The sequence below is a fragment of the Girardinichthys multiradiatus genome, chromosome 14 (genome assembly GCF_021462225.1).
Source record: "Girardinichthys multiradiatus isolate DD_20200921_A chromosome 14, DD_fGirMul_XY1, whole genome shotgun sequence".
Taxonomy (NCBI): domain Eukaryota; kingdom Metazoa; phylum Chordata; class Actinopteri; order Cyprinodontiformes; family Goodeidae; genus Girardinichthys; species Girardinichthys multiradiatus.
In genome coordinates this window covers 45,142,725-45,166,488 of record NC_061807.1, presented here as the reverse complement: position 1 = coordinate 45,166,488, position 23,764 = coordinate 45,142,725, and the positions used below count along the sequence as shown (strand labels likewise).

Genomic DNA, 23,764 nt, shown 5'->3' with positions numbered 1-23,764 from the left:
TCTACCTAGAGATAAATTGTGATGGGTGTGCATGTAGATACACACCATACATTCCAGTCACGGATGCTTTCCTCTTCCTTTTCATCCTTAGAGCTTTTTGTGTGAGTAGCAGATTCTCCACTCTGTATGACAGGTTCAAACTGGACAGTTTTTATGTTTACCTCTGAAGCAACATCGGACTCCGTGTCAGACACGGACCTGCTAGCAGCCAGATATTTTTCTCCAAAAGTGATGTCACATAGCAACAGCCATATACTTTAGAAACTAGGACTCAGATTTTCAGCGCTGCTTTAGACCTTGGCGTAGCAGGTTGAAAGTTCTAGTTTTTTATATTTTTTCAATACTGTTGTGAATAATCTGAATCAAAATTGATTGTACTAATGCAAAATAATTTCTAGTTTTAAGGCTATTTCCTTTATATGACCTTTAACTGAAATATGTTTAACTTGGAGTAGAATGGTTTCTGTTAATAAATTATTATATTTTGGAGAGAAGCTGAATGCCATTGCTCAAATCACTCTCATCTATTGCTCTAATACCATATTGGGGTGGTATTCCTAGGACAATACTTGACAGACTGAATAGTTATTTAATTATATATTACATAACATAAACATCCTAATGTACAACTTGTATGCATTCAATGTAGTCTGAACAGACAACGAACAGAAAATCAAAGGCTGATCTGTTGAAGTCTCTTTCCTGAGGCATTAATCTCAATTGATATACCTTTTACTGGCAGGCGAGGCACAGGTCTTCGGACAGTACGACCAATAGTGGATCTAGGGTCCTGGTAGGGGTCACAGTTCCTCAGAGTGCAGGGCTCTGTCGATGACACAATCAGCATCTAAAAGAAAATGAAAAGAAAGGATGGGCGAATATTTACTTGTTTGGTTTTATGAAAATATTTTTTTTGTTAAAATCAGAGAAGAATCATGTCATAAAAGGAGTTGTACAGTTTGTTTTATTTTCACAATCTTGAATTCTTTTATGACTGTACAGTCTCTGTTAAAAACCAAATAAGCAAAGTTTGGAGGAAACAGAAGAACACAAAAAACATCAAAGAAGAATCAAAATAGCACACTTTTCCAAATAACAGGACAGTGAAGCCGGCACAAAATCTGAGAGGGTTACTTAATGACAGCATGTAATAACAGTCTGAAGCTAATATGACGTAATCTGAACAAACCTTATTTACTGAATTTATTTATTTACTGAAATAACAAGCTAATGATGCACCTCATCAGCTTTTATAAGAACATTAGCAACAGAGAGTAGTGGATTATATAGTGGTAAGTAAAGGAGGTTCTCTGCTTCTCATTAGACCGCAGATTCCTGTTCACACTACTTTATTTACATTTCAAATTTCAGATTATAACATACTTTGGTATAGGCTTCGAATGCTAAGAAGCTTGAAAGTGCTGACTGGAGTGAATCAGGAGAACGCTCCAGTTGTAAGAAAGCATTTCTTTCCTTTTTGTCAAAAGGCTTTTTATATCAGACACAGATAATAATCTTAAATAAAGATTAATGTTCTGATGGAGGCCCATTGTATGCCATTGGTCATGCCATTGCATCTGGATTTTATTTAAGGCTACAATTGGAGGCCACTCCATAAGTAGTTGGTGTCATTCAGTGGTAGATTGTGGATTTCTTGTTGGGCTTTGGATGACTGTCTAGCTGCGTAACCCAAGTATGCTTATGGGTTATGGACATGATCTTCAAGAAGGTTTGCATGTACAAAATCACGTGCAAACTGGGTAGCGTGGGCAAAGCTGATCTGCAAACCAGGTGCAAATTGAATTGCGTGTTCAAAATTAAGTGAACAGTGGACGCAAACGTTTTGCGTGTTTGCCTTCTGTTATGATTCTGGTCCGTCTGCCTGCTCTGCCATCATGCAATCATCTCATCTGCTTCAACTGTTTGCTGCTGCGCTGGGCCGCAATCAGTCATGCCACGCACCTGTTTCACTGCTGTTATATACAGCTATCTGACAGTGCCAGATTTTCGAAAACATTTGTGAGTAGTTATCCAGCATTCCTTCCTGACTGATCTTGTTCTCTGACCTTGCCTCACGGATTTTGCCTTCCTGCCTGCCCCTTGTCTAACGAATTGGATTTCGACTCTGTTTTCTGCCCCTGGTTTCATGCCTCTGCCTGCCCCTTGTCTGACGCTTCTAGCCCTGGAACTCGACGCTGTTTCTGTCCCTGGATTTACGCCGCAGCCAAGCCACTGGTTTATTCAGCCTGAGCCCGCCTGGCTCTCAAGTCCGCCTGGAATTATTGTCAAGAGGACAATCACTGCTCTCTGTGTTCCTGTCACAGCTTCAGCTGATTGCCCTGAGGATTTGGATCAGTCAGTAATCCGACTTCAGTCTGTTGGATTCTTCCTCATTAACTGTCGGATCACATCCTCTTCTGGATTCTGCGCCTCATCCCCAGACTGAGAAGGTTACTGGCTTTATCTAACTCTTTGCAAGTCCTGAGTTTTATTCAGCCACTAACTCGTCTCTCTGTCCTCAGTGATTCGTGGAAGCTGACTGCTGCTCTCCTGCTTTCTGATCCTAAGTTACTTATACCACCTGCAATGCGAAGCAGTTATAAAACCTGAATTGGATTGCAGGTATTGTTTTTGCATCTATATTCAGCCCGTTTGAAAGGCAAATTTAAATTGGCACGCAAAAATGTGCCATGTTATTTAAGAAACAAAACTGAACATTAACAGCCACCAGAGACCAGAAAACCAGCACTGATTCAAAGGGACATTGAATGAAAAACCTGTCCTTTGCGTTTTTGTGTTTAGGTCAAATGAGTTATACCCCTCAATTCAAATCACTTTTCACAGAAAGAAAGCTGAAAGCTGTCTTTCCATCTGGGGGTGGGGGGTTAAAGTGACATGGCAGAGTCAGAAGAAGGAAGTCAGCGGTCATCAGATGGCAGAGCACAAGTGCTGTGACATGCGGATGGCCATCCAATTCAACAAGAGTCAATCTGCATGAATCATACCGCACCACCTGGTAACAGAACGGGCACAACATCCGGATTTTCAAAATAATTCACAAAAGACGGACTACAATAAATACACGCATATATTTGTATACAGACGTGTATATATTAGCAATTATTTATATTACATCAATTAGATCAGTTACTGGGCTATATACACTAAGGTATCTAAACCGAGCAATTAAACATTAAATGCACCAAACTAACAACAACTATAGCTTCTCTGCACTCAGTAAACTCATCCTTTGTAAAACAAAACACATGAAAATATCTAGATCCATAAAACAAAAACAAAGCGGTTTTAACTGGTTTAACTACCACAGAATGAGTTGTTTCAGACTCATCGGCTACAGCATTTAATACTGGCTTTTATTGCGCCATCTGCATATGGTTCTTGGGGCTCCTCCAGGCTTCACAGCGGACTGGAGCGGAGCACATGTAAATCAGAAGAGCGGAGAAGTTTGCGGCTGGACTGGATCCCAGCGGAGCAGATAAGGTGTAAATCCATGGTTACAGTAAATACCGCACTGAGTGAAACAACCGCAGGCGAAGCTGAGCTGCATGGAGCAATAGCAGCAGACACAACGGATGATTCAAGATTTAAAGACACTACCTGGTGTATCATATTTTTTTTACTTTATATTAGAATCTTCAGAAAAACATTTAAATATATTTTGTGCGCGTGTAATTTATCTTATTTTAATAATTATTATTAATAAAATAATAATTTCAGATTTTTAATGATTAACAGTAAATGCCTATATCTAAACTTACATACCTTACTGAACCTTGATTCATTTAGTAACAGCAAGCAACATCCTTTTCTTTGGCAATCTTTTGACATCAAATCCACTGAACAGCATGCTTAGACGCCTGCTTTCAATATTCCTCTTCGTCTATAAAATATCCCGACCTCTGACATAATTTATCTTGCAAATTCAGAGGTTTATTGTTCAAAGCAGTTTGCTGAGAAGCCTGCGGCTGAGCTTGGTCGGATCAACCCATCTGTCTCTCCTCAGTTTTCCAGTTCTGATCGAGGCAGCTTCGCTCCTCTTCACTTCAGGAAACTAGTGCAGACCAACGTCTGCTGTTGTAGTATAGCTGCCACCACCAGCAATGCACATTTTCTCCATATTAAAACTATTTTTTAATGCAACTTGGCTTCTACCTGAACAGTTTATCATTGAGGCTCACATAATAAATGACCAGAGAGTTCCCCTTTCATGTTATTTCCGGGTGACTTTGGATTTGTAAAATTTAACAATGAAATAATCCTAATATAATGTTAATTACTGCCAAATTTCTTCAATATTAATACGTTTTCTTTCAGAATCCAAATTGCTTTAGGTCCAGTGTGAAGTTTCCACACACAGTGATGATGCTGGGAGCCATGCCATCTTCTAGTTTGGCAGGAATTTGGCTGTTTGGATTCGCCATTGAGAAGCACCAGCGAGACCCTCAAGGCTGACGGAAAATTAAGAGTCAGCCTAACCCAAATAATGGTTGTTTTTCTGAATCTGGCTCCCCTGTACGGCCTTGATGGCTGGTTATCTTCAACTTCTCCTGGAAGTTATGGAAACATGACACTCTGCTCCCTCTGCCCCCTCCCTTCCCTGAGGACATCTGTGGACTTGCTCAGAACTGTGTGGCCGGTTGATGAACATTCCATCGTATCATCAAGGACAATGGCCTTTGTGGCAGTGCTTCACGGACTTACTTTGCACACACTCACATGCACACACACATGCTCAGGATAAACATATACACCCCTTGACAACGCCTTAACCGGATCCCCTGCATGTTGTTTCGTATACATGTTGCTTCTTTATGCTGAGGTTTTTTTTTTTTGCAATCTCAAACTGTGTGATATTAGATTTTTTCCCTCTTCTTAGCTAATGTGGTCTCTTTTCTCATCTATCTAAATGTTGGATTTCATAGATTTTCAGATTTCTCAGAAGGATTACCAGCGAAAGCCAAATATTATTATTAATTGAAGATTTGGTCTAAAGCTGTTTTTACACCAATGACCAGAGAATTTTAGATTTCTTTAAAGGATTGTATTACAACTATATCATACCAGTGACAGCCAAACATCATTAGTATTTAAAAACTGTTTTATACCAGTGACCCAGATTATTTGAATGATGGGACCACAACTGCCTCATACCAGCGACCTCAAGGATTAATATTATAATTTTTCTTCTAGCACCGGATGAATTCCTACCACAGAGGACTTAATGAGCTAATTACCTCTATTAGAAAGATTGGATTAGAACCAGCTCTTAACAGTAAACTCCCAAGGATTATTAGTGTCATTTGATTTGTTCTGTATCATTGTAATGTGTTTCCTCATGTACAGCGCTTTGAGTGCCTTGTTGCTGAAAAGCACTTTATAAATAAACTTGACTTGACTAGTTATATTCTACAGTGTTTTATATAGCACAGAGTTAGCACAGCCATCTGCCAGGATTTTTTAAAACACTTAAGCCTAATTCATACCTTTAGGCCTGCTATGCTGTCTGAAAAGCTTATGTGTTGTAAATTGTTGTAATTTCTACCCTCCCACTAGGATACACTGAGGGTCTCTGCGGATGTCTGTGTGCAGCCCAGATTTTAGTGACTGAATTGGCTGTTTTATGCTATTAAACTGCTGTCCCACTGTTTCATATCTTGTTTTGTATGCTGATATATTGAAAAACGCAGGTTATGTATGTCTGGCAGTTTAAAAATAAAGGATTCTATGGAACATCAAGTCCTTTCACTTCTGTAGTATGTGTGTCCTTTTTGATGCACTCACCTTCTGAATAGTTTATTTATTGAGATATGGACTAATGTATTCATACTTTTTTCCTGCTTTAGGGCAGGGTACATTACTATTGCTGTAACATCTTCATTTAATTTTTTTGTTTTTGTAACCGTCAGTTAATGAAATTTCAATGCTGAGTCTCATTTTAGCTGGTCAGAACAGTTACACCACAGCTCCTGGGCACATGCTGAAGACTGCTTCCCCCTTGCAAGGCTAAATTAATAAAGCTGACTGAATGATGATCATCAATCTCTTACTTTGTTAAATACTGTTGTTTCCACAACATCACACAACACCAAACCAACAATGCACACACTCAGAATGACAATTAAACTGATGTTTCTGTTATTGGATTGTAGGAGATACCCTGGATACCTGGATAAAACTCACCTGCTCAATGACAATATATTTCTGAATCCCTAGTTACTCAGTAACCATTGTCAAACCATTTTTGATCTTAAAAATGTTGAACTCTGTTACAGGGGCAGGGCTATGTGAAGCAAGATAACCCAAAATGCATTGAGCCTCCAGCAGCAGTAAACAGAGAAGGTGAGTGTAGAGATCTCCTGTTTTCATACTATTAATTTGTCACAAGAAGTGGTTTTAAGATATTTTTAGGTGAGAAAGTAGACCTCAAAGCTTTATCTATGCAATCAGTTCATAAACAATGAGCATACTTTGAAATGTGCTCCAGAGTTTTCAGAAAAGCAAAGCTTCACTGTCAAGCTGGTCTGGCTGCAAGATGAGCAGGCAGTTGGAGCGCGTGTTCCCCTCTAACCACAGCCTGGTCTCAGCAAGTCACTCAGTCATTTTCCTCTTCCAGGTTTGTGGCAGCTAAATGGATGTAAAATATATTCTCGTACTCGTTGTCTTCCGCTTTATCCAGGACCGGGTTGCGGGGGCAGCAGACTCAGCAGAGACACCCAGATGTCCCTCTCCCCAGATACCTCCTCCAACTCCTCCGGTGGGAGCCCAAGGCGTTCCCAGGCCAGCCGAAAGACATAGTCCCTCCAGTGTGTCCTCTGCCTCCTCCTGGGACGTGTCTGGAGCACCCCCTGAGGAAGCCATCCCGGAGGCATCCGGTATAGATTCCCGAGCCACCTCAACTGGGTCCTCTCGATGTGGAGGCGCAGCAGCTCTACTCCGAGCCCCTCCCGGATGGCCGAGGGAGTGCCCGGCCACCCTACGGAGGAAGCTCATTTCAGTCGCTTGTATCCGGGATCTCGTTCTTTTGGTCATGACCCAACGTTCATGGCCATATGTGAGGGTAGGAACGTAGACCGACCGGTAAATCAAGAGCTTCGCTCTTTGGCTCAGCTTTCTCTTCACCACAACGTATCAGCACAGTGCCCCCATTACTGCGGCAGCCGCACCAGTCCGGCTGTCAATCTCCCGCTCCATTCTTCCCTCACTCATGAACAAGACCCCGAGATACTTGAACTCCTCTACTTGAGGCAGAAACTCCCCCACAACCTGAAGAGGACAAGCAACCCTTTTCCGGTCAAGAACCATGGCCTTGGAGGAGCTGATCTTCATCCCAGCCGCTTCACACTCGGCTGCGAACCACCCCAGCGCATGCTGTAGGTCTTGGCTAGAGGGGGCCAGCAGGACCACGAAGAAATGCTCTGGTCCCCAAAACAGACCCCCTCCGGCCCTTGGCTGCGCCTAGAAATCCTGTCCATAAAAGTTATGAACAGGATCGGTGACAAAGGGTAGCCCTGCCAGAGTCCAACATGCACCAGGAACAGGTCCCACTTAGTGCCGGCAATGCGGACCAAACTCCTGCTCCACCTGTACAGAGACCGGACGGCCCCTAATAAACGGCCCCTGACTCTGTATTCCTGGAGCCCCCCCAAAGGGCACCACGAGTGACACAGTCGAATGCCTTCTCCAGGTCCACAAAACACATGTGGACCGGTAGCGCCACTATGGCGTGTTAGCAACAACACAGAAAAAACATCGTTCAATTTGTACAACTGACTGGTTGAGGACAACAGTGACTGGGTTGCTGCTAATCTGGTTTTTACTGAATGTACATTTAGTAAAAGAAAACTTAAGCAGTAACTTTAGCAATGTGCCGTTACATCTGTTGTGTTAAGCGGTTGACAGCCAACAAAAACATTTGTCAAGAAGAATCAACGGAAGAACCCAGAGTTAAACAGCTATCAGCTATTTTAGCGAAAAATAGAGAACCACTAACAATGGCAAGTTACGTGACTAACTCGTTTTTGATGAGAGCAGCTAGTCAATGTTTTGTTCCAACTGTCGGCGGTATGGGCCCTCCAGCAGACCATGAATCGTCTAAATGCCACAAGGAGGTAACATGCATCATTCAAGGAAATGAGGCTCCAGAGAAAACCGCAGCTATGAGAGAACTGTGAAGCTTGAATACAGTCCAACATGAAAAGCTGAACGTACTTTTTAGAACTGCACACGCCATTGATAAAAACGGAATACGCTTTATTGATTATGAATGGTTTTGCAAGTAAATAACGTGCTTACTATTAAGCATTTATCATAATGTTAACTAATGTAATGTTAGATTAATACATCGTGCTGTGTAGCACTAGCAAGTAAAATTGGGTTGCTCAAGGTAGCAGCAGGTTGGAGTAGCTCTTTTACTTTTCATTTTGATTAATTCTTTTTAAGGACTCAAATTCCTTCTGTGGTGGTTAAAATTTGATTTTATAGGACGACTATCCTTTCCGTATCACATGCTGTGCAGCTGGAAGGATTTGTGCTGTTGTTTCTTTTTACTTTTGGACATTTGTTATGATACGTCACCATGGCAACATTGTGTTTTTCTTTTTTACAACCAGGAGCACCTGATTAATATCTCAAAAGCTCCAACTACAACCTCAAATCCCTGATGAGTTAAAAGGAGGCTCCATGGAAGCAGAGCAGGAGCAAAGAGAAGAGAAAGAAGGAGGAAGTTCAAACCATCTCTTACACATTGATCATGATAGGCAATGCGAGATAGTTGGGAAACCAGTTGGATGAACTCCAAGCCCAACAAAGGAACCATCCAGTATTATGTGTTTAACTGAGACATTGCTGCAGAATCATATCCCCAACTCCAGCGACATTTTGTAATTAGCTGTTTTTGAACTGAAACTAGACGTATACTGGCCAGTTTGTGCATCTGTTTATGTGTCAGTTTTATGGTATTTCATGTAACTTCTCTTTGTATTCCTAACATCTTCTCAGAGCTGTTAAACAGAGCAGAATTGTATTCTCAAGGCCTTCAACTATCATTAGGTCTGTTGCAATTAGATACATACCTGAAAACAACACTCACACACTTTTGTAATTCATTCCAGTGAGGTCATGTGCGCAGAGTCTGGCCTGCAGTTTTAGCATATGCCCAAATATGCCCCTTTTCCACTGGCTCGATTTGGCCAGCCCGGAACAGCTCCGCATGGCTCTGCACGTTGTGTGTTGCATATCCATAGAACCACTTTTGCTCCGCTGAAGGGAACACCTCCTGAAGGCGCAGCTTTAAAGCATCATGTGTCGTGCTCCATAACCACGAATAAAACACCCAACCACCAGTGTAAAGAAGAAAAGACTGAAACGCGTTATAAAAACAAGAAGTAACACGTCTATTGCCTGAGGATGAAATCTGCTGACTGCATTGACAATCAGATTTGATGAGTAGGATTTTGACATCCGTTTTATTATTATCATCAAAGATTTCACTTTCCCTTTAACACTAGAACTCCCGGAATTCTAACACTACTAGAACTCCCAAGGCCGTCAATTTGACGGCAAGCATTCTGAAGGCGAGGGTGGTGAAGACGTCATCGCATTCCTTTGGCCAAAATACTAAAGGTTTTCTTGCACGCTATAAAATTATGGTTTTTGACAAAGATTTATAATAGTATTTAATCAAAAACGTATTGTTTTATTATTATAAATAGTATTGAAAAATACCACAGAGCGGGTAAATTAAAAAAAAGCTTTACTAAATATTTGGAGGATCATTCATTTTTATTAGACCTTTTATGGCAAACATTTAAGAACACAAGAAATAAATACAATAATTAATATTTTTACAAACATTTGAAGAAAAACGGCTTGTATTATAGGTTATTATTATATCTATATTTACAGAAATACTATTGCCTAATAGATAAATTTGATATGAGCTGAATAAATTACATTACAGTAAATTTAATAAATATTTTTCAATCATTCATTTCAAACTGTACAATAACAAGAACTATAAACAAGTCTATAATAGTAATAATAATAATAATAATAATAACAATAATAATGAGACAATAGCGGAAACGAAAGAACTATTAAAAACTATGTACAACATGAAAAAATTAAGATGAGAAACGGAAATCTATATACAGTTTTTGCATGTGACAGTCACACTTCAAGTGCATTGTCCACACACTACTTTTTTGCACAGACAGCAAACATCTTTTGAGTGGTTTTTGGAGAAACTTTTGCATACCTGGCACTGCCGTCTCCTTTCCAAAACATGCAGGCCTTCAACAGGTGCTGGCTCACAAGGCAGTGGCTGCTTTTTGGTGCGCATGTAACTGGAGAGAAGTTTATTCGCAAGCTGCAAGATAAAACCTCACCGTGGAATATTTTCATGGAGGCATTTTGTGTACAAGATCCACGAATTGATTGCAGCCATGTCGAGGACATTGTAGAAAACTGCCACTGGCCATCTACATGTTGCAGCTTTGATGGAGTATTTTTTTTTAACATTTGGTCAAGCACATCCACAACAACCTTGGTATGGTTATAGTAAACCACGGGCTCGGGTTTGGACTTCGGGCCATTGAGGATGCCAGATGAAGTGTGCACAGTGCACAACACACACATATTTTTTCGGGCTTTACACTGGTAGACTGAGGGTGGTGTTGGTGTTTTTTAGGACTCTGGTTGAGTACAGCGGCATTTGCTCCTTTACGCACAGGGGAAGCTCGCGTCTGCTTCTATTCACTGTACCCACGATACTGGTCTTGTGTCTTGGCCAGTTCAACTGATGTAAAAAAGTTGTCTGTTGTGACGTTTCTCCCCTTTCCCGTAAATGGCTCCACCAACTTCAACACCACACTGTCTCCAAGACGCTGACCTGGATTTCACGTCTCATCCTTACCCAGATAAGGAGCGCCGTTCAACATGTACTTTGTGTTGACATCCACTGCCAGCCAAAACTTGATGGCAAACTTGTCAGATTTGTTGGACATATATTGGAGGAAGGCACATCTCGCTTTGGTCGGGAGGAGCTGTTCATCAATGGTGATATCAGCACCAGGTTTGTAACAGCTCATACAATTGTTGACAAAACATTCCCACACCTTATTCACAAGAGCAAACTTTGTAATTTGGAGACATGCGTGTCTGCTCTCTTTATTGTCGAAGAGCAGAAAGCGCATTATATCTGTGAATCGGCGTGGTTTCATGGAAGTATGGAAAGCCCCAGTCATCTGACCAAAAGCTGGACAGCTCCATGTTACGCCCCCCTTTCACTCCGCTTAAATAAACTAGCGCTAAAAACGCCTTCAGCTCATCCACACTCATGTCCCAGGAGGAATCATCACCTAAAACTTTGCGGGCCTCAGCTACAGTGCAGCGCTGAATGTGGATGAGCATTTCGGCATCCACCAAGCAGAGGAATGCGGTCTGGGCATCTTGGATCTGGCGCTTTGCGTATGTGGTGGGTCCTTCTGCCTCTGTCAACATATTCTTGCTCTTCTTCCTCCCCTACCACTGTCCACACAGTGCCATCCTTTCCTATCTGCTCCTCCCTCTCAGGTGTGCGTTCGTCTTATGATGAAGACGCTGTAAAGCGCAGAATAGAGCGTTGTTACTAGGCTACTATAGCTATCTACGGCCTAACTTATTGTTTTTTTTTCTTTGTCCATTATCAGTACCTTGATTTGTGTTTTCTCTCCTGCCAGTGAGCTGGATTGCTGGATTTATAGCTGGGGACTGGGCGTCTGGCTCGTCTCCCTGTCTCTGAACCTCCACTGATTGTGGCACTCTTGCTATATAAATAGTATATAGATTATTAGTTTACTAATCTGTAAACTATAGCCTAAAATGATAAATCCTTACATAGACTAGTCATTTACTACCTTGAAAGAATAAATCACCACCGCCTGCAGATGGGACGACTCGTCTTTTTTTTTGCCGGGGGAGGCTCACTCTCTGACTCGCCGTCACTGCTGAATACTGACCAAGAGCCGTCAAAATCCCTCTCGCCCCCAGAATCACACTCATCTAATTTTCGAAGCATTTTCAATGCCTCTTGAGCAGAAAATCTCCATCTGGAAGCCATTTGTAGGATGCTAGCGATTTCCTTCTCAGACAGCTTTCTAGAGTGACGGTTGCTGGGCAACGCTCGCGCGTATACTGAGCCGCGGGAAAAAAAATTTATGTATATAATAAAGCCGTCAAAATAGCGGCTGTGGTAGTTAGAGGTAGAAATACTTAGATCTTTTATTTACTTTGGCATTTTTTTTAAATAGAGACAGAGGAATACACAAGACAGGTTTAGAAAAAGTCAGGATGCCAGGAAGATAAGAGTTTTAATAAACCAGCGTTATGGCATGTCAAACTTTCAAAACCGTCAAATTGACGGCTCTGGGAGTTCTAGTGTTAAGAGACTTGGAAAGATTTGAATTTAATGCTGTCTCCCATCCCACGGGATTCTTGAAAAAATGTCATCCTCTACTGTGAGGATCATGTTCTTTGATTTCTCCAGTGCATTTAATACAATTCAACCTGATTTGCTTTGTCAGAAACTCCAGAAGACTCAGGTGGAGGCCTCAACAATCTCCTGGATCAAAGACTACCTGACAAACACACCACAGTTTGAGAGACTGAAGGGTTGTGAGTCTAACCAGGTAGTCAGCAGCACAGAAGCACCACAGAGGACTGTACTCTCACCATTCCTTTTCACTCTGTACACCCCAGATTTCCAGTACAAGACAGACTCCTGTCATCAGCAGATATACTCTGATGATTCTGCAGTCATGGGGTGGACCAGACATGGACAACAAGCTGAGCACAGAAAGGTGGTGGACTGCTTTGTGGCATGGTATGGAAAAATTCATCTCAGGAGATGATTGTAAATTTTAAGGGAAACAAGAATAGGTCAAACACTATTTCCATCATGGGAGAAGAAGTGGAGGTGGTGGAGGAGTATAAATACCTCTGTGTTCACCTGGACAACAGACTGGAGTGGAGATGCAACAGTGAAGACATCTACAAGAAGGGACAGAGCAGACTGTACTTCCTGAGGAAGCTTAGGTCCTTCAGTGTTTCCAGCAAGATGGTGCATATCTTCTATAAGTCTGTTGTGGAGAGTTTAATCTCTTTGCCATCATCTGCTGGAGTAGCAGCATCAGAGCCAGGGACTTGAAGAAAGTTCAACAGGGACAGCAACAGAGACTCAACAGGGAATAAAAACACTGTCATTCTGACAGTGTTTTTATGATACTGAGCCGCAATCAGATGCAGATTAAAGATATTTAAGGCACAAAGCAAGGGAAGGCCTTTGTCAATGACAGTGTCGTGTAGCACGGTTAAACTTTTTATTACCTAAAAAGACCTTGTTAAAGTACACCACTGTTAAACTATCAGCCTTTACGTGACCTTTGCTCACTCTCACGGGCTTGAACATGGCTTGTAAGCCATGTCACTTTGGTTCCTCCCAACTGCATGCTATGAAAGAGCACGAGGCCCATGATAAGTTGTAAAAGGACAACGTGATCAGTAGGGTTCTATTAAGGTACTATGATCTGAAAGGGGCTCTTGTATAGATCACAAGTCAATTATCTTTAGGTTGACAAATCACTTGAATCAGCTGCTCTTATCATAGCATACCTGAATGAAGGCAGCAGATATTGGTGTTTCAAGAGTCCCAGCAAGAGCAGAAGCCATGTGTGTCCATTCTTCGATAGACTTCCTGATCTGCTTCTCCTCCGAGTTCTTCATATGCAGTTGGAATCTTGCAGATGCTATTGCTTTTTTCTTCAGAGAGTCCACCATAACACTGATCTGTGAAGCAGCACAAAATTAGTTGTAGTAGACATAACCAGTAGTGTAAGCTTGAAGTTTAATGCCATTCACAACTATAGCCATTTAATGGCAGCATATTAATAAAACATAGATTATTTGAAACAATTAAAAATATAAACAAATAATGAAAAATTAACTATGGTATTATGTTGGTAAGAACAGAACATTGAACAGAATCACTGAAAAGGTTCAGACTGCTAAACTCACATGATGGAGACTTTTTACCTTGTAATAAATATACACATGTAAGTCCAGAATGACCAATACAGCACTTTGTATAAACTATTTAATCATTTCTACTCGTACTCGTCGTCTTCCGCATTATCTGGGACCAGTATACGAGGGCAGCAGACTCAGTAGAGACACCCAGACTTCCCTCTCCCCAGACACGTCCTCCAGCTCCTCACGGGGAAGCCCAAGGCATTCCCAGGCCAGCCAAGAGACATAGTCCCTCCAGCATGTCTTGGGCCATATCCCTGGGCCTCCTTCCGGTGGGACATGCCTGGAACACCTCCCAAGGGAGGTGTCCAGGAGGCATTCGGTATAGATGTCCGAGCCACCTCGATGTGGAGGAGCAGCGGCTCTACTCCAAGCTCCTCCCGAATGGCCGAGCTCCGCACCCCATCTCTAAGCGAGCGCCCAGCCTCCCTACGCAGGAAGCTCATTTCAGTCGCTTGTATCCTGGATCTTGTTCTTTCGTTCTTGACTCAAAGTTCATGGACTTAGGTGAGGGTAGGAACGTAGACCGACCACAACGGACCAGCACAACGTCCCAGCCGCTTCACACTCGGCTGCAAACCTCCCCAGTGCATGATGTAGGTCTTGGCTAGCAGGGACCAACAGGACCATGTCATCTGCAAAAAGAAGAGACAAAACCCACTGGCCGCCAAGCCAGACCCCCTCCGGTCCTTGGCTGCACCTACAAAACCTGTCCATAAAAGTTATGAACAGGACAAAGGGCAGCCCAGCCGGAGTCCAACATGCACCAGGAACAGGTCCAACTTAGTGCCGGCAATGCGGACCAAACTCCTGCTCCGCTTGTACAGAGACCGGATGGCCCCTAATAAAGGGCCCCTGACTCCGTAATCCTGGAGCCCCCCCACAGGGCACCACGAAGGACACAGTCGAATGCCTTCTCCAGGTCCACAAAACACATGTGGATTGGTTGGGCCAACTCCCATGAATCCTCGAGTACCCTGCAGAGGGTGTAGAGCTGATCCAGTGTTCCACAGCCAGGACAAAACCACACTGCTCCTCCTGAAGCCGAGGTTGGACTCTCATCTCCAATACCTTGGCGTAGGCCTTACCATAGAGACTGAGGAGTATAATCCCATTATAGTTGGATCACACCCTCTGGTCACCCTTCGTATGAAGGGGGACCGTCACCTAGGTCTGCCAGTCCAGAGCTTTTTAACCACCTCGTTGACTTCAGCCCGGGTAATAAAAAAGTCCAACCCCGGGTCACCCCACTCTGCCTTCACCAGGGAATGCGTGATGGCAGGACTGATCGAGATCCTCAAAGTACTCCTTCCACTGCCCGATAATGTCCCCAGTCAAGGTCAGCAGCTCTCCACCCCCACTGTAAACAGTGTGGGCGAAGCACTGCTACTCCCTCCTGAGGCGGCGGTTTGTCAGAATCGCTTCGAGGCCAACCGGTAATCCTTCTCCATGGACTCACCGAACTCCTCCCAGGCCCAGGTTTTTGCCTCTGCCACAGCCCGGGCCATGGCACGCTTGGCCTCACAGTACCCATCAGCCACCTTAGGGGTTCCAAAAGCCAACCACAGTCGACAGGACTTTTTCAGCTTAGCAGCATCCCTTACTGCTGGTGTCCACTACAGAGTTCGAGAACTGCCGACGCCACACCGCGGCATCGCAGACCTTGCGGCCACAGGTACGGGCTGCAGCATTAACAGTAAACGCGAAGAACATAGTCCACTGGGACTCTCTGTCTCCAACCTCTCTCAGAATCTGATCAAACTCTCCTGGTGGTGGGAGTTGAATACATCCCTGGCCGAGGGCTGCGGCAGACGTTCCCAGCAGACCCTCACTATACGCTTTGGCCAGCCAAGTCTGTCCAGCTTTCTTCTCTTCCAGGGGATCCAACTAACCACCAGGTGGTGATCAGTGGACAGCTCAGTCCCTTTCTTCACCCGAGTCTCCAAAAACATGCGAATGAACACCCTTATGCTTGAACATAGTGTTCATTATGGACAAAATAATGAAACACCACTCGGATTCAGATCGGGGAGGCCGTTCATTCCCAGTCGCGCCTCTCCAAGTGTCACTGTCATTTCACACGTGGGAGTTAAAATCCCCCAGCAGAATAACGGAGTCCCCAGGAGGGGCACTATGCAGCACTCCCGACAGGGATGCCAAGAAGGCCCGGTACTCAGCACTAACATTGGGCCCGTGGACCGAAACAACACAGTGACTTGTCCCCAACCCGAAGGCGCAGAGAAGCGACCCTCTCATCCACTGGGGTAAACCCGGCGACTCTCTATGGGCTATACCACCGGAGATGGCAGAGAGGGAAGAGAGCCAGCGTGCTCGTGAAGCTCCGACAGCAAGGACTACGCTCACCCCTGCCTTCCATCCACATGGCAAATGTGAATCCCTGGCCCTCCTCACCTGTAAAAACTCGGACCTCCACAGATCTGCTGCCCTCCGCTTTACCGAAACCTGGCTGAGTGAGAACACCCTGGACTGTGCACATCTGATACTGGGCTTTCAGCTGTTCAGAGCTGACCGCAACGTGGACTTATCGGGGCTAAAGCGAGGAGGCGGAATCTGCTCTTAGATAAACAAAGGTATGTGCAGAGATATCAAAGTGTTGAAGAAGACATGTAGTCCTGACCTGGAGTCATTTCTCATAAATTAACATTCCGTTTCATTCACTCTTTCGGTGAATGAAATGGAATGTATGAAATGAAATGAAAGTAGATGCTGAAAAACAACTGGCTGATCCACCTCATCCCAACCTACAGACATAAATTAAAAGCGTCCAAACCTTGGTTTGGACTGTTATGACGTGGATTGATGAGTCCAAATAGATGTTACAGGCTGGCTTTGACTGCACAGATTGGACTGTTTTTAAAATTTCAGCCACTGATTTAAATCAACTTACTGAGGTGGTGACATCTTACATCAGTTTCTATGAGGACATGTGTGTGCAGACCAAGACCTTCTGCACATATAATAACAATGAACCTTGGTTCACTTGTCATCTGAGGCAGCTGCAAAGGGATAAGAAAGAGGCTCACAGCAGTGGGGACTGGGCCCATATAAGCAGGCCAGGAACAAACTGACCAAGGAGATCAACGCAGTGAAGAGAACCTACAGTGTGAAGCTAAAGAAAAGCTTCTTAGATGGAGACGCTTTTGCTGTTTGGAATGGTTTGAAAAACCTGACTGCCTACAGGAGCCATTCCCCCAATTCTGAGCAGAATCCTCGCCTGGCAATTTAGCTGAATAGCTTCTACTACAAGTATGAAAAGCAGTAGTTTACATCTCAACCCAACTCCTCCACATCCCATTCACATAAATTCTTGCCATACACCAACCACCCCCCTACCATCAGACCCCCTCCCTGCACTTAGGATCTCAGAGGAAGATGTAAATATGATCTTTCAGCACCTGCAAACAACGAAGGCCTCAGGACCTGATAAAGTCTCCCCATCATGCCTGAGAGCCTGTGCAGACCAACTGGCCCCACATCTTCTCTGAGTTCTTCAACAAGTCACTGGAGCTGTGTGAGGTTCCCTCGTGCTTCAATCACTCCACCATCATCCCAGTACCCAAAAACCCCACCATCACAGGATTAAATGACTACAGGCCTGTCGCCCTGCTGTGTGTGATCATGAAATCCTTTGAGCGACTGGTGTTGAAGCACCTGAAGGACATCAAAGGCCCCCTGCTGGACCCCCTGCAGTTTTTCTACCAGGCAAACAGGTTGGCAGAGGATGCAATTACGTTGGGACTACGCTTCATCCTACAACACCTCGACCCCCTAAGGATGTACAGCAGGATCCGGTTTGTGGACATCAGCTCGGCCTTCAACACCATCAACCCAGACCTCCTCCACCAGAAGCTCATCCAGCTCAAAGTCCCAGCCTCCAACTGTCAGTGGATCACCAGCTACCTGAAGACCGGGAGCAGCAGGTGATGCTATGCAGCATCTTCTCCAGCACAAGAACCATCAGCCCTGGCACCCCACAGGGGTGTGTTCTCTACCCACTTCTCCCTCTACACAAATGACTGCACCTCAGCGGACCCGTCTGTGAAGCTCCTGAGGTTTGCAGATGGCACCACTGTTATTGGTCGAATCCAGAACAGTGATGAGTCTGCATACAGACTCTGGTGTGGTCAGAACCCCATGGAACTTAACACACTCAAGACTGGAGATGATGGTGGACTTTCGGAGAACTAAGAGATAAAACTTATGTTAAAATAGGATGATCCAGTATTGTTTTGTGTTATTTTTGGTGTTCTTTTAGACTGTTGGCTTCAACCGTCAAAGCTGACCAAGCTTTGAAGGTTGGAGCAAGCTGCTGCTGCCAACAACTTAATGTTCTACTTCTACAGATGATACATTTGGCCCTGTCTTTCGGGGTTAACCCCATCTCTCCTAGACATAGCTATGCTTTTACTGTGACTAACTGTATGTGCTCTCCTTCATACACTCTAAACTTGAAAACTGGCTCAAAGTTCATCTGCTTAGCTGTCTTTATCTCCTAACTCTCAAACCCCCGGTCGGTCATGGCAGATTGCCGCTCACACTGAGCCTGGTACACTGAGCCTGGTTCTGCTGGAGGTTTCTTCCAGTTAAAAGGGGAGTTTTCCTTTCCACTGTCACTATATGCATGCTCATCATGAGTGAATACTGCTGTATGTTCATGTAAACCTAACTTAATGGAGCTTGAAGGTTTTATTCAAATTTTTTTTTTTTATAGGTTTTGCAGACATCTCTGCAGGAGGAGAGACCACAGTACCAGGTTTGAATGAAGTTTCCCAGAAGTTCCCAGTGATCCTCTTTACCCTTGTGTCCTGCCGCTGTCTACTCCACTGTCTACGGATGTTGTAAGTCGAGGCATCAATTCCTTGGACTGATTATCTGATTTTTTTCTATTCTAATAAATACAATTTTTATTAAAACTGTTTTTCTGTAGTTCTCTGATAAATAAGTATGATAATCAGTGTTTAATAGTTATTGTAAATGAACTTGCAGTTATAAAACAACAGCTCTGGCCAGTTGCATGTTGGTAGAAACATTTATGTAAAATGATTTAAACTTCTTCTGCTTATGGATCCAGTGCAACTTAAGGAATTAATCAACTGTATTACTCTAAAGCTACTCATCATCTATTACACTGCCTGGCCAAAAAAAAAGTCACCACCTGGATTTAACTAAGCAAATAGGTCCGAGCCATCCATTGGATAATTACTGCAGGGGCAATTATGTTTCAGCTGGTAACAAGTTATTTAACCCCAACTGGTGCAATGAATTGCTTCTTATTTCTTAAACAACCACGTCGACAGACACATCCCGAGGTCGTGGAAAGGATGTCAGTCTGTTTCAGAAGGGTTAAATCATTGGCATGCATCAAGCAGAGAAAACATTTAGAGAGATTGCAGAAACTACCAACATTGGGTTAAGAACTGTCCAACGCATTATTAAAAACTTGAAGGATAGTGGGGACCCATAGTCTTCGAGGAAGAAATGTGGCTGGAAAAAAAACCTGAATGATCGTGATTGACAATCACTTAAACATTTGGTGAAATCAATTAGAAGAAAAGCAACAGTAGAACTCCGGGCTATGTTTTATGGTGAACGTAGGAGCATTTCCACACGCACAATGTGAAGGGAACTCAACAACTGAACAGCTGTGTAGCCTTAAGAAAACCACTAATCAGTGAGGCTAACCGGAAAAAAGGCTTCAGTTTGCTAGGGAGCATAAAGATTGGACTCTGGAGCAATGGAAGACGTTCATATAGTCTGATGAGTCCAGATTTACCCTGTTCCAGAGTGATGGGCACATCAGGGTAAGAAGAGAGGCAGGTGAAGTGATGCACCCATCATGCCTAGTGCCTACTGTACAAGCCTGTGGGGGCAGTGCTATGATCTGGGGTTGCTGCAGTTGGTCAGGTCTGGGTTCAGCAACAGTATGTGTTCAAAGAATGAGGTCAGCTGACTACCCGAATATACTGAGTGACCAGGTTATTCCATCAATGGATTTTTTCTTCTCTGATGGCACGGCATATTCCAAGATGACAATGCCAGGATTCATCGGGCACAAATTGTGAAAGAGTGGTTCAGGGAGCATGAGACATAATTCTCACACATGGATTGGCCACCACAGAATCCAGACCTTAACCCCATTGAGAATCTTTGGGATGTGTTGGAAAAGGCTTTGTGCAGCAGTCAGACTACCATCATCAATCCAAGATCTTGGTGAAAAATTAATGCAACACAGGGTGGAAATAAATCTTGTGACATTGCAGAAGCTTATCGAAACAATGCCACAGCGAATGCATGCCGTGATCAAAACTTAAGGAGGTCCAACGAAATATTAGTTTGTGACCTTTTTTTTTTTTTTTGGTGGCGACTTTTTTTTTGGCCAGGCAGTGTATTTATCAGTTGAAACAAAAACAAATTTGTTGGCATAGAATCTTTTAAAAGGAGTAATTCCCTCTTTTGGAATGAAGGTGTATTGCTGTTTTCTTCACAACTTTCCCTTATGACATTAAGCTGAATTAAATAAATGGTCAGTGGCGCTGCTGATCAATGGAAAGATTACCTACACAATTCCCTGGGATTCCTTTGACCTGGGTAAAACTAATCCTGGGGGCTTTGAATCCGGAGGCTTTCAGTGGAAAAGGGGCTGTTGTTGCTTCTCATTTTCTCATTTGGTCCAAAACTCCAAATATTTTCCCATTCACCCATAAATTAATGGTATTGACTGACATAATCATTTTATGCTAAAGTGTTATTCATGGTATCAGTATTCTTCATGGTTCCCCACATTTGATCCAAAGCCTTAATCCATAATTTTTCCAGTTGTCCATTACTCATCAATTAATTAATCTTCCATTTTACCTCTATTGTTATTATTATTTCTCCTTTATTGGGTAGTTTAGTGAGTGTTGCCAGTTTTAGGTGGAGAATTTCATTAACTGGGATATTTGACTGTAAGGCTGAAATATTGTAGGTAATAAATTCACACGCATATAAAGAGAAGTGTTTTGTGCTTATTTTGTATAGAAGTGATTTTCTGGCCAAAGGCCCGCGCTCATATCGGGGCCTTTGGTTAACTGTCTCACAATGCAGTTATGTTTGGTGATTATTGTTAATAGTGAAATAATAATTCCAATTAATAGGTGCTAGCAACCAAACAATATGATAGCATATTTTGAATATTTAAACAATGTGAATGATTTTGGTTAGAAATGATTAATTATTAATTATTAGATAAATTCTAACTTTTGATAAATATTCATAATTAAATAATCATAACTGCAAATCACCATTGTACTTTAAAAACACTTTCATGCATTTAAGAAAAAGTACACAACATGCCTATTCTAGTTTGCAAAGTGGGTGTGGCCCAGCTCTAGCCCTCGCAATGCACTTACAGTTGACCCAGACACTAAGAAATAATCATTCCTTGGATGCCCACAATGGGTCTCCATACTGGTGGATCTGAGCTGGTTTAGAACGGTTTACAAGAACTACCACTAGATGTCAGCCTAATGTTTTTTATACCTTAAGCAAGCTGTGCACTGAAAAAATTATACTTTGAACCGACTTTTACTGATAATTTACTTTCTATTTTTTACACCTAAATTAAAAGGTTTTACAGTTTTTGAACATTTTTAACAAACTATTCCCAAAGGTTATAGAAGAAACTTTATGGGTATACTTTGCAAAAAAACATGTTTTTACTTTAAATGTGTTTGTAGTTGTTTGTACTTTACACATTATTTATTTTGAATAAACTCTACGTCATTTTACTTTATCTAAGAAATTCTGTTCACATAAAGTAGAATTTAATAAATTAAATTCTCCTTTTTTAAGATTAAGATATAAATTCGGCAAGCCATAAGGTGCCAGCACTGAAAGTGGTCTCGTCTTTAAATAAAGACCGCTGCCTTTATTTTTCTGCAAATAAACGCCCTTAAAACACCTTTCTCTTTAGTAAACCACAGAAACACGAAGTGTCTGTCTTAGCCAAAACATTTAGCTATGACAGTACCAGAGTCGAAACAACAAAAGGCAACAGGTTTTTGGAAAGGGCCCGTTGTTGTGTTATCATTTCCGTTTTACAGTATTAGACTCAGTCACGGGGTTACCTCTGAAACTGTCCGAGTAGGAATCCGTTTCTTCAAGACAACATGGTCAACCTCTTCCAGTCCTCCGGTGGTCTGACTTAGAGCTTTTAGTGCGCCTAGTAGCTTTTTTAGCTCAGCCCGTCCCCACTTACAGCCCGTTTCCCTACGGGCCTCCGGCGCAGCTGATCGAGAGCTCCAGTCTCGTTTAGTTCGAGCACGAGGAGGCGGCTTCATCCTTACAAAGCAACGTTCACTGGATCTAACAAAAGGAAAACAACACACATTTCTTCCGTTTAGATTACAGCCCAACTGTTTTTTCTTTCTCTACTTCTTCGATTAGTGTTTTTCTGGTTAGTAACTAGCGTGCAGGCGCATTACCACCACCTACTGGACTGGAGTGTGAGATACCAGAGAAACACAAAAATTAATATTCATATTCAAAAAGTCAGAAAAATTTGCACACGCATCAATCCTGGTGTAAAATTATGTATTTTGGGGGATTCACCAAAGTTGAAATAAAAATGGCTCCACGGCGCCCCCTGGAAAGGTCCATATTTGACCCCCATCACCTAATCAACATGAAAGTGTCCCCAGTGACAGATAACAAGATGGTCTCAGCTGGTCTCCAGTACAAAGAGGTTTGGCTGGAAGGTGTGGTAAATGGCAACATAGCGAAGTCCGATGTCACGCCATGGAACATGGAACTGTCCCCAGCGAGAGATCACACCGTGGCCTAATTTGGTCTCCACTACTGATAGGTTTGGGTGAAGGTTGTGGCTGTAGCGGCGTGGTGAAGTGCGCCATCACGCCCTTACATTTGGCTCTAAATTACAAATACATGGCCGGATTTACTCCAAACTCTAAATGGTTGATCTTCGTCAACCTCCAATGCCCCTGGTAAGGTAAGGTAAGGTAAGGTGTAAGGTAAGGTAAGGTCAGGTCAGGTCAGGTCAGGTAAGGTAAGTTTATTTATAAAGCGCTTTTCAGTAACGAGACACTCAAAGCGCTGTACATACAATTACAATACAATCACAAAGAACACAGAAAAACAAATCAAATGCTAAGAAATCTAAAAATCTATGTATCCTTCTGAGAAATCTAAAAAAATCTCTGGTCAATATTACAATGATACAGATAACATTAATAATTCTTTGGGTTTTACTGGTAAGAGCTGGTTCTAAACCAATCTTTCTAAAGAGGTAATTATATCATTAAGTCCTCTATGTAGGGGAAAGCATCTTGTGCTCATCAAGTCTCATCATTCCACTGAATTCTAACTAGTGAAGCTGAGTCACTGGTACAAAACAGCTTTAATCCACATTTTCAGGTGCTAATAATATATTGCTTTTACTGGTGCTGAAGTTGAACTAAGTAATCTAATTGAGAAAGCTGGGTCATTGGTGTAAGCGCAGCTAAAGTCCAAGTTATTAATAATGTTTGGTTTTCACTGGTAAAATCTATGAAAAGTAATGAAATCACACATTTAGGTAAAGTGCTGGGGAAGAGCGTCGTGTTTATATAACATCCAGGAGATATTTTGTCGATAGCCAGTTAGCAGAAGTTGCCAAGGCCAC

The 23,764-nt window shown here is 42.8% G+C and overlaps 1 protein-coding gene and 1 long non-coding RNA gene across 2 annotated transcripts in view; both read right to left on the bottom strand.

Moving 5' to 3' along the window:
- Positions 1 to 22,551, bottom strand: part of snapc2 (small nuclear RNA activating complex, polypeptide 2) — a 51,962-nt gene extending 29,411 nt beyond the window's left edge. Inside the window, exons 1-3 of the mRNA XM_047386559.1 lie at positions 22,212 to 22,551; positions 13,669 to 13,842; positions 730 to 847 (exon numbers count right to left, since the gene is read on the bottom strand). Of these exons, the coding sequence (XP_047242515.1) occupies positions 730 to 847; positions 13,669 to 13,842; positions 22,212 to 22,424 (505 nt within the window). The 5' untranslated portion in view covers positions 22,425 to 22,551. The remainder of the gene's footprint in view (positions 1 to 729; positions 848 to 13,668; positions 13,843 to 22,211) is intronic.
- On the bottom strand, positions 9,943 to 12,597 carry LOC124881068. Its single transcript, XR_007041520.1, has 3 exons — positions 11,916 to 12,597; positions 11,712 to 11,825; positions 9,943 to 11,619 (listed from the first exon to the last, which is right to left on the bottom strand). It is a non-coding gene; the product is annotated as an uncharacterized LOC124881068 (long non-coding RNA).
- Positions 22,552 to 23,764: the final 1,213 nt, after the last annotated feature.